Source organism: Henckelia pumila, chromosome 3 (genome assembly GCF_033568475.1).
Source record: "Henckelia pumila isolate YLH828 chromosome 3, ASM3356847v2, whole genome shotgun sequence".
In the NCBI taxonomy this organism is placed as follows: domain Eukaryota; kingdom Viridiplantae; phylum Streptophyta; class Magnoliopsida; order Lamiales; family Gesneriaceae; genus Henckelia; species Henckelia pumila.
In genome coordinates this window covers 45008660-45020013 of record NC_133122.1, presented here as the reverse complement: position 1 = coordinate 45020013, position 11354 = coordinate 45008660, and the positions used below count along the sequence as shown (strand labels likewise).

Here is an 11354-nt window from a genome sequence, read left to right as displayed (position 1 = left end):
ATTTTCTCTTTTGCTCTTCGATTTTCGAAATCCCGTATCTTTTGCGCCGGTTGTCCGATTTCGATTCCGAAAGATGTTCTGGAATCCTTGCGACGAGGCCTTCGATTTGATGTAAGTATTTAATCCTTTCAGCATGTTTTGAAGATCGATATATGGCAGAGATCAGATGATGCATTTATGTTTGTGTTCTTGAGTTCGTATGCCGTTCGATATCGAAGTTGGATTGAAGAATGATTATCGTTTGTAATTGCTATGATATGACAACATATATTTCGAAATCTATAGCTGCTTAGATGATGGGTTATGATGATATATTGCTGGTGTATGATGAATATGATGTTAGTTGAATTCGATATCGTTTCGGTTACCGATTTTATACCGTTATGCCGTCGGTTCAAGACTTTGATCATGTTTGAGTTTATAATGCTTGAGCTGAGTTAGATATGAGTTGGTTGCTGATATATGCAGCATGTTTACACTTCATATCAGATTATATTTGAATGTTTCGAGTTCGAGAAGCTACAATTCGAATCGGTCAAGAATTGAGCAAAGTTTGTAACTCGTTTTGCTTTGAAGTTTGAGTTGTGATTGAGCTGATTTTTATGTGAGTTGTAGCTGATAGAAATAGCTTGATATGATGTTTCAGATTGTAAATAAGAGATTCGGACTCAAGATTTTAGCATTTGAGAAACAAGATCAAATAGCTCAAGGTTGAAGTTATGCTACCTTGAAGATTGGATAATGAACTTGAGCAAGTTTGATTGCTATTCTTTGATGAAAGTTGTACAGATTTGAAGCAACTACGACTCAATGAAATGAAAGGTATAATGACGACATCGCGAGTCAGGGACTGTGAAACTCAAGAACGACTATTCTTGAGTTATCCCGAACAAACCACATACTTGTTTAAGTATTTGTTCTTGAGGTAGAACTTATGTTATTGTTGATCCATCACAGGTAGTGGATCTTTATTGCTTTTGATATGATTGTATATTGAATTGATTCTATGCCAAGGTTGCGGTTAACCTTATTTTCTAGCCCGGAATGGCTACGATAGATGGATATCCATGTTAAGATCGGTTACGAATCTTGATGGCAATGAAGTGATAAGAATCAATTCTTGAGTTAGCGCGCTATATAAATAGAAGTTTGATTTGAAGTTTGAGTCGATATATGCGTTATTTTTACTCTATTCTCGAGTTGATATGTTTAGAGTTGATATGAATTTATTTAACGCATTTATATGTCGATTATACTGAGATTGATTTCTCACCGAAGTTTATCCGGCTGTTGTCTTGTTTTGTATGTGTGCATGACAACAGATGGGGCAGGAGCTAGTCATCGACGTCATTGACAACTGGGAGAGAGTCTAGCACGTGAGGACTCGGGTTGTAGATGTACTTAGAAGCATGGTAGAACACTTAACATGATATGTTGGAAGAACTTTGAAACAAGTTGTGTAATCTTATGTTTTGAGTAGTTTGTGATCTAGTTGAAGTTGTAAAAGCTAGTTTATTATGCTCAAGACTTGATTTATGAGTATATGTATGTTTATAGAAGTTATATCATGTTAGTATCTTTGATTGATGTTGAATTGTGCCAAGATGCAAGCCGTGACAGCAAAAACTTTTATGCTGAATTTCTGGAATTTGATGGCTGCTCGATTCGCAGAAGTTGGCGGATCTAGCCAGCCCTGATTTTTCCAAAACAGAGAAGCTGAAAAATGTGCTCGCTAGATCGGTAAGATCTTATCGATCTAGCCAAACACTATTCACAAAAAAAAAAAATATATTTTGAATATTCTTTTTGAGTATTCTTTTTATATATGATTAATTGGTTTTAATCATTAATTGCCCTAAGATGAGATTAGCAACCCGAGGTCCTCACAAAACGTCTCTTGATAATCAATCCCATAAGTCTGAGTGAAGCCTTTAGCAACTAGTCTTGCTTTGTACCTCTCCAATGATCCATCTGACTTGAGTTTTACATTGAACACCCATTTGCAACCCATTATTTGTTTTCCCTTAGGCAAAAACATTGTTTCCCATGTTCTATTTTTCTCCAATGCATTCATCTCCTCAAGAACCGCTTTTTTCCATTCCGGAACATTTAGAGCTTCCTGTATAGTTTTTGGGACATCCACACTTCGAAGTTGTGAGATAAAATTAGAATATGATCTAGAAATGTTTTTGTAAGACACATAATTAGACAGAGGATGTTGGGTGCATGATCTCACACCTTTCCGAAAAGCAATAGGAAGATCTAGAGATACTGGGGATTTTGGTTCATCAAGAGGTGATGAGGATACTTTACCTGGAGTTTGAGGGGCTTTGTCATTAGGATCCATACTTGGTTCAGACGGTTGATTAGGAAGAATTGTGGCATCTTGCTTACTTTGAGGTTGGTTTCTTCTTGTATAGACTTGCCCAAACAATCTTTCATCCTCAACTCGGGCTCCAGTATCAATATTCACTAGTGGCAATGGATTAGATGTATTTAAATCCACATTGATCATGAATTTAGAATTAGATTCCAAATCAAAGAACGAGTCTTCCAATTTATCCTCCCCTTGAAGAGGAGTATCAAAAAAAGCTTGTGTTTCAAACAATGTAACATCCATTGACACATAAAACTTCTTCGTTTTGGGATCAAAGCATTTGTACCCTTTCTGTGTAGGAGAATATCCTAAAAATACACATTTTAAAGCACGAGGATCAAGTTTATCACGATGTTGATGATGTACATGAACAAAGACCACACACCCAAAAACTTTCAGGGGTAAATCAGAAGATAAATGAGACAAAGGAAATGTTTCTTTAAACACTGTCAATGGAGATTTAAAGTTCAAAACTCTCGATGGCACTCTATTAATGAGATATGTGGCAGTAAGAATGGCTTCTCCCCAAAGATATTTAGGCACTCGAGTAGTAAACATCAAGGACCTAGCTACTTCGAGGAGATGTGTAGCGACCCTACCCGGATCCACTACCTAATCAGAGTTAAGAGCATAATTAAACATGCATTAAATAAATCACTGCGGAAGACTTAAATAAAAACATACCGGCAGAATACAACCGGTTAAACCAATTCGATTTATACAACCAAATCGAATAAATAAACCCTAAAGGAAAAACCTACAGCTAATCCTGTTGTCTTCACTGGTCACTGGCTACTTCAAGCTCCTGATGCTCAATCCTGCACCTACACCTGCCCCGTCGAATGGGGTGTCCAGGTACACAGAAAAGACTGGGCGTGAGCTCTAAGCTCAATACGAAAGCACTGGATAAAACATACAAATATGATGCATGCAAATGATAGGATATCCATATCTGGGATAACTGTATATAACTGCTCAGTAATGGCGCCTAGGATATGAGTGGTACAACCCGGGGAGCAAACCCTGCGTACACTGCTCATTCCTACAGGACGTGGACTGTCCTCCGATGCTAATCATCCATGACCCGTCAGTCACTGGGCACTAGACATCAACCATTCAGACAGGGCTGAGCGGCCCTACATGGCTCATCTCACAAGATGGATAAGCACAATATGATATGCACATGCTGCATAATAAATGACATACAAATGCAACATATAAGCATGCAAAACCCGCTGGCTATCTCAGTCAGTACTTACGTACCTTACTACAGGCAGTTCTAGCAGTCCCACTCTAGGTTCCCAGCCTATATCAGCTCTACAATGCAAATACCCATGCATCAATAATTAAGCTCTAAAAGTCTTAATTAAGCTATTGCATACTCCTAAATATTTTAAGGAGACCATAGCTATACCTGCGTCCGTCGTCAGTCCGCTGATGACAATTGCCACAAAACTAGGCCACAGCTCCGCCTCGACGCCTGGATCGCTATGCCACTTCCGGATTCCCAATAGGATGCCTAGAACTCCCTAGATCTGAGTTAGAAGGCTTAGGAATCAGAGAGAAGAGAGGGAAAGGTGCACTTGAAAATGAAATTTCGGCCCCCTATTTATAGACGGAGTTCGGAGCCTCCAAACCCGGTTCGGATCGTCCGAACATGATCGAAACTCCGATCCCATCTTCGGAGCGTCCGATCGCCCAATATTACGTCAGCCATGACGTCACTTTGCTGACGTCAGTGATGACACGTGCCCTGGTCCCGATCGGAACGTCCGATTTTACCGACGGAGCTTCCGATCCACTTCGGAGCCTCCGATCCTGAATTCGGATCCTCCGATCCAGTTCGCAGCCCCTGACTTGGTTCGGAGCTTCCGAACCCTCCGGATCCTCGGGACCTTCCCGGCTATTTTCGAGTGTCCTGAATTCATTTCTGGACTCCGTTAACCCATTTGGAATTTCTTTAATCATGTTTTACTTGATCTAAACATAATTACACGATTAATTACTCATAAATCGTCAATTCTGGATACGGGTTACTACATTCTCCCCCCCCCCTCTTAAAAAATTTCGTCCTCGAAATCTAGGGTAAAACCTTGAGAACGTACAAGAAACCCTTGCTCGAGTGTCTGGTCGAAATATCCTCCGACCTACTCAGACTCTCGTCGAATTCTCTGCAAGCTTCATTAATGCTGAACCGCTTTAACATTTTCCCAGCTGAAAATTACTGCGCTACTGGTCGTCAATCGAACTCCTCTAGCACTCGCATATCACAACATTGATACGTCTTCCAAACTGACCCCGATATCTCTGGTCACGAAAGATACCAACACCCACTTGATCGAGATCATCGTCCAAAAAGAAATCTTATACTGACGAAGACCAAGTCATGAACTGACTGGTTTACGACATTCGTCGAATTACTTATCGAATCTAACCATCTAATGGTTCCAAATGTTCCGGGTGCTCAACACCTCTAGTTAGGAAAACATTAATCCCCAACATTGTGCTGACACATTCTTACATGAATCTCGCTTTAGGATACTCCAGTTGGCTCAAGTCTATACTTCAACGTAACTGCTCACAATGTTTCCTAGACTGGTTACCCTCCCCACTCTCCCTGAAGCACAAACAGCTTCCCAAGGAATACTGGGAACTTAAACCATCATGTCTAGTACATTCTGCTGTCCACGTTTCTTAGTATAATCTCAACACTGTGCTCTGATGAAACTATCATCGATCACTAATAATGACACTAAGTCATCTTTTAGCCATTGGTCTGCGAAGTCACGCATACATTGCAATAGAAGTTATTACACCTCTGATGATCTGCATCATTTCAACCATAGGTTATTCACCCATGAATCTCAATCGTTGGACATCCTCCTGATAGTTATACATACTCGCAATCACTGTGCACTCATCAAGACTAAGGTAAGATCCCACCAATATGCTCGACTGGGACATTCCACAGTGCACAGACATATGGAAACGCTTCCTATTCCGTCTCGAAACTCGACAGTCATTGAGCCCGATATAACTCAACTCAGAGTCTCTGATAATACCATCAGCTCATACTAACCCCTTTTCAGCAACTGATCATACAACTACATGGCTCGGTCAATAACTATGACTCAGCTGCCACAAGGAACCATTTCCAAACGGTGTCAGATCATGGTACATAAGTAGTTTACTTGGCACAAGTCCTGCGCCTTTTCAGCACTATTAACTGCTGCTTCGTATTCTGAACTTAATCATCCTAACTCTGACAGAGTTAGCCAATAACCACTAGTAGTCACTAGCACAGATCCCGTGCCACCTTAGCACTACTAATCGTTGTCTTGTTCACCCAAGGCAAACATCAAGATAAACTAAGTCCATCTCCATCCCATGGAAAATCCTACGCTCAATCTCTGAAAATATCAGACAGTACTTTTAGTTCAATCATCGGACTCACTTGCCTCGTTCATTCAGGATGAACATCGCGATTCGTTAAGTCCAAAGTTATACCTAAGAAATTCCAAAGATTTCCACAATCTTCGAACACTCTCCTGATTATATCCCTCGCTTAAGATTGTGCAATAATTTAAGACTAAGGTAGCTTACCATGTTAACCCACCTGGACAACTACCAAGGTTTCACGGTTATAGGTCATGCTTCCCTCACATCTTAATTAGTCATGTACAATCCTCAACATCTGATATAATCCCTCGCAGATGAAGTCATTCATCATGGAGTAGTCCTCAAATTCGAGTCAAAGTCTCGTAACAACATCCCATCCAATATCTTGGATAATTCCTATCACAAGAAAATTCTAACCACAACTCTGATGACAACCCCTAGTCATCGCTTGTAGAAATCCGTTCACATACTAGATCCACATGTCTAGCAATAATCCAAAGGTTAAAACCTATATGTTCAGAGTACACACTTGTCAAGAAAATCCCTCCATGACTGGTTCCCATAGCAGAACACTCAAATTATATCTCTGACACACCAGATGATATCAAATCATCGATATCAAACCTGATATCTAATCCAAGGTCATACCTCGTCGTGACTGTCACCAAATCCCTAGACTGAGTAGCCTTCCCACTGCCAAATCCCGAAACACAAAGGCTCCCAGGTAACACTGGCATAGGATCGCGCCCCATCACGTCTAGTCATGGTCATAGTCCACAACTATCGGCATATACTGGACCTGGTATCCTGATGAAAACCCATCATCACAAGCCTCAACCTAACAAAGGTCAGACAGCCTATTGTTCCAAGAAACAACCTAGAACAAAGCCCAAATGTTCTAAACCGAACAATACTCTTAATGCCTCTAGATGAGTCCACTCATCGTTGGCACTAACATAGTCCACTGACTAACTAGGTCAATCCTAGGAAAACGCCTAGACTAACCGCGAGTCACACTGTCACAGTCGGCCCACTCAAATCCCATGAGCTGCAATAGTTGAACGCTAATCAACTAAACTCAATCTAAACTTCTGCACAATCATGCAATCATCCACGAATTGCTGGATAAACATGTATCACTTATTTCAAGTTATGTACAATTCTCTTTATTACAAACCCATGTAATACATACAGCATTCAAAATACAATGAAATGTACAATCGAACTTGAAATGATACAACCAAAGTATGATGATTCATTACAACTGAAATACTGTTTACAACTACATCAATACAGTATTTAAATCATCGTACTAGTCTTCGTTTCTTGAGCATAAAGCTTCTAATCGACACACGCATCGATACAAGCATACTCCCGATCAAGTCTCTCTACATGTCCTCTTACGAAGAACTCCGGAGAAATGGCTCGTGATAGCTAACCAGCTATGCTCTGCGTCAGTGTATGTCCATCGACCTCTTCTGCTCACGTTCTACCGTCAGCTTTCTTCTTGTAACCAAATCATGCTTTTGAACATGAAGTTTCCCGTGTGCCTACCGAACGCATCGATATCAGCATACCGGAAAAACCATGTACTGCATGAGGTTAAAGACCTCACGCTCGAAACCTGTCATGCTTTAGGCACTCGAGGCATTCCCTGTTGAAGGTCTATCTGACAATCTCTCCAACTATGACTGGAGAATCTTCAGAGTAGTGTCATCATGGTATGGTCGATACAGATGCAAGCATCAAGTGCGTCCCATCCAATGTTCTGCCACTGCCTCTGGCATCCGATACTCGATCCAAAGCTAGGATCCACATTAGTAGAAGTCTTGAAAACTCGGACACGATCCATCACTCCTGTCCGCACATGCTGGAATCCCATAAGCCAAATCTTCAGAAATCCGGCCGATGGCGATAGTCTCTGGGAAAACTAATTGCCGCATCATCACCTCTTCCAAGGTCTCATCAATCCTATAAGGATAACCCAAAGTCTCATTACTATATCTCAAGTCTCTTGCATGCATATGCTCTGATACCAATAAATGTAGCGACCCTACTCGGATCCACTACCTAATCAGAGTTAAGAGCATAATTAAACATGCATTAAATAAATCACTGCGGAAAACTTAAATAAAAACATACCGGCAGAATACAACCGGTTAAACCAATTCGATTTATACAACCAAATCGAATAAATAAACCCTAAAGGCAAAACCTACAGCTAATCCTGCTGTCTTCACTGGTCACTGGCTACTCCAAGCTCCTGATGCTCAATCCTGCACCTACACCTGCCCCGTCGAATGGGGTGTCCAGATACACAAAAAAGACTGGGCGTGAGCTCTAAGCTCAATACGAAAGAACTGGGTAAAACATACAAATATGATGCATGCAAATGATAGGGTATCCATATCTGGGATAACTGTATATAACTGCTCAGTAATGGCGCCTAGGATATGAGTGGTACAACCCGGGGAGCAAACCCTGCGTACACTGCTCATTCCTATAGGACGTGGACTGTGTCCCCTGATGCTAATCACCCATGACCCGTCAGTCACTGGGCACTAGACATCAACCATCCAAACAGGGCTGAGCGGCCCTACATGGCTCATCTCACAAGATGGATAGGCACAATATGATATGCACATGCTGCATAATAAATGACATACAAATGCAACATATAAGCATGCAAAACCCACTGGCTATCTCAGTCAGTACTTACGTACCTTACTACAGGCAGTTCTAGCAGTCCCACTCTAGGTTCCCAGCCTATATCAGCTCTATAATGCAAATACCCATGCATCAATAATTAAGCTCTAAAAGTCTTAATTAAGCTATTACATACTCCTAAATATTTTAAGGAGACCATAGCTATACCTGCGTCCGTCGTCAGTCCGCTGATGACAATTGCCTCAAAACTAGGCCACAGCTCCGTCTTGACGCCTAGATCGCTATGCCACTTCCGGATTCCCAATAGGATGCCTAGAACTCCCTAGATCTGAGTTATAAGGCTTAGGAATCAGAGAGAAGAGAGGGAAAGGTGCACTTGAAAATGAAATTTCGGCCCCCTATTATAGACGGAGTTCGGAGCCTCCGAACATGATCGGAACCTCCGATCCCATCTTCGGAGCGTCCGATCGCCCAATATTACGTCAGCCATGACGTCACTTTGCTGACGTCAGCGATGACACGTGCTCTGGTCCCGATCGGAACGTCCGATTTTACCGACGGAGCTTCCGATCCACTTCGGAGCCTCCGATCCTGAGTTCGGATCCTCCGATCCAGTTCGGAGCCTCCTGACTTGGTTCGGAGCTTCCGAACCCTCCGGATCCTCGAGACCTTCCCGGCTATTTTCGAGTGTCCTGAATTCATTTCTGGACTCCGTTAACCCATTTGGAATTTCCTTAATCATTTTTTACTTGATCTAAACATAATTACACGATTAATTACTCATAAATCGTCAATTCTGGATACGGGTTACTACAAGATGTCTATTTTTCCTTTATGCCACCCCATTCTGCTGTGGAGTGTCAATGCAAGAGCTTTGATGAATTATCCCTTTCTGCTGAAAAAATGATCCTAACATGTGATTAAAAAATTCTTTACCGTCACTTCTAAACACTTGAATTTGTTCATGGAACTGTGTGTCAACCATGGTATAAAAAGTTTGAAAAGTATGTCTAACTTCTGATTTGTCACAAAGTAAATAAACCCAACTCAAACGTGTATGATCATCAATAAATGTGACAAACCATTTTTTTTCCGAAAGGATTGGTGTTTTAAAAGGTCCCCACACATCACTGTGGATAAGGGAAAAAGGTTTAGATGCTTGATATGGTTGACTAGGAAAAACTGCTCGATGATGCTTTGCAAGTTGACAAATATCACACTTAAAATCAAATGGATTTGCATTTTTTAACAGTGCAGGAAACAGATACTTTAAATATTGGAAGTTTGGATGACCTAATCTACGATGTCACATCATGATATCAGAGTTACTAAAAGTAGGGGTTGATTCCTTACTGGATTGTTGAGCTTGCCCATACAAGTTATCCTCCTCTTCACAGTAATATAGACCTCCACTCTCCCTAGCATTTCCAATCGTCTTTCCCGAGTCTAGATCCTGAAATTCACATAGGTTGGATGAAAATTTAGCACAACAATTTAAATCACAGGTTAGTTTGCTAATGGACAATAAATTGCATGATAGGTTTGGTACGTGAAGGACATTATGAAGGACCAAGTTCTTAGAAATAAGAACGGATCCTTTACCAGCTATGGCAGATAAGGAACCATCTGCTATCTTAACTTTTTGGTCTCCTGCACAGGGAAAGTATGAAAAAAATAATCGAGATGATCCTGTCATGTGGTCAGTAGCGCCAGAGTCTATGATCCAAGGATTTAAGGATAAATTAGACGCTTTAAGAATCATAGATCGAAGATAATTACCTTGCGGAGCTAGGGAACAAGTGAATGAGGCAGAAGAAAAATTTGAGAATTGTGTGGATTGAAAAAACTCGTACAGTTTGTCTAATTGTTCCTTAATGAAATAGGTTGCTCCTGGTACTGTTTTTGAGCTGTTAGGTCCCTCACCTTTTAAAGCAGAGTAAGTTTTCCTGACAGCTTCCCACACATCTTTGGCTAGCGGAAGTAACAAATATGCCTTTCCAATCAATGGTTCCATAAAATTAAAAAACCGAGAGATTACCAGTGAGTTTTCTGATTTCCAAGTCGGCCACTTTGGGTCTGTTTTTACTGGTTCAGTAGCTTCTCCCAGTACATATCCCATCCATCCTTTTCCATAGATGATTTGTTTAATGGATTGAGCCCATGAAACACAATTCTTGCTTTTGAGTCCATGAACTTTCATCTGGACAGCAATAGTGTCAAGCCCATGATTGAGCGCGAAAGATTGAGGTAATTTTACACCCAAACTGTTGCTGGAAGAAATTTTACTCCCATTTTCTTCTTGCAACGAAGACATGTCGCTCTTTCTTGGTTTTTGTTTGACCAGTAGGCGAAGACGTTGATTTTCCACGCTCAAAACTGGGAGATGTCGATTTCCTCTAGCCCAAGAATTCAGTAATAGTATCGGGCCCAAAAATCTTTGAATTTGCCGATGTATCAGGCCCGAAGGCTTTGATACTATGAAAGCACAGTGAAAGCGCAGAGAAGAAAAGAGAAAATTTGAAAATTTCTCATTAATTTATTTCTCTCTTATTTGTGTAATTACAAGCACCCTATATACAAGTCTAGTTACCTTAACTAATGGGTACAAATAAGGAACAAATATTAAAAGGATACTATACTAGAAATAACTTATTATATTCCAATTTTACCACAATATATGTGTTAAAGGATATCTTAATGTTGTATTCCAAAGTCCAAACAATTGAATTTCTGTGTGTATCTCTTCATTCACGTACGAATTATGCTCATGAAAATGGATTTGAGTGTGTGGATTTTATGTTAAAGCAAATGGTGTTTACGAGTTTGGATTGCCCAAATAATATGTTATTGTCATTGTAATTATAACTATTATTAAAGGGATATTCATCCTATTTTACACACTATGAGTGTT

General features: G+C 40.6%; 1 protein-coding gene across 11 annotated transcripts; it reads right to left on the bottom strand.

The window, feature by feature from the left end:
• Positions 1-2893: 2893 nt before the first annotated feature.
• Positions 2894-10965, bottom strand: LOC140890825 (uncharacterized). 11 transcript variants are annotated; one of them, XM_073298933.1, is made up of 7 exons: positions 10223-10965; positions 9993-10132; positions 9797-9896; positions 8651-8771; positions 8500-8553; positions 7996-8064; positions 5613-7747 (listed from the first exon to the last, which is right to left on the bottom strand). In XM_073298933.1, exons 1-4 carry the CDS (start codon positions 10755-10757, stop codon positions 8725-8727), a joined length of 822 nt encoding a protein of 273 aa, XP_073155034.1. In that variant the 5' UTR covers positions 10758-10965; the 3' UTR covers positions 5613-7747; positions 7996-8064; positions 8500-8553; positions 8651-8724. The 11 variants fall into 11 exon arrangements, 9 of the variants coding, with proteins under 9 accessions (XP_073155033.1, XP_073155034.1, XP_073155035.1 ...); XM_073298934.1 differs by having other exon boundaries at positions 9993-10093; XR_012152331.1 differs by having other exon boundaries at positions 10046-10965.
• Positions 10966-11354: the final 389 nt, after the last annotated feature.

What these genes read in the sequence shown, in the direction of transcription:
- LOC140890825 (XM_073298927.1), bottom strand. Translation starts at nt 10,757, where the DNA reads ATGTCTTCGTTGCAAGAAGAAAATGGGAGTAAAATTTCTTCCAGCAAC. An exon ending in TCCTTCATAATGTCCTTCAC is followed by an intron (nt 9,897 to 9,992) that starts GTACCAAACCTA and finishes TGTGAATTTCAG; the next exon opens with GATCTAGACTCGGGAAAGAC. An exon ending in TGGGCAAGCTCAACAATCCA is followed by an intron (nt 8,772 to 9,796) that starts GTAAGGAATCAA and finishes CTTATAACTCAG; the next exon opens with ATCTAGGGAGTTCTAGGCAT.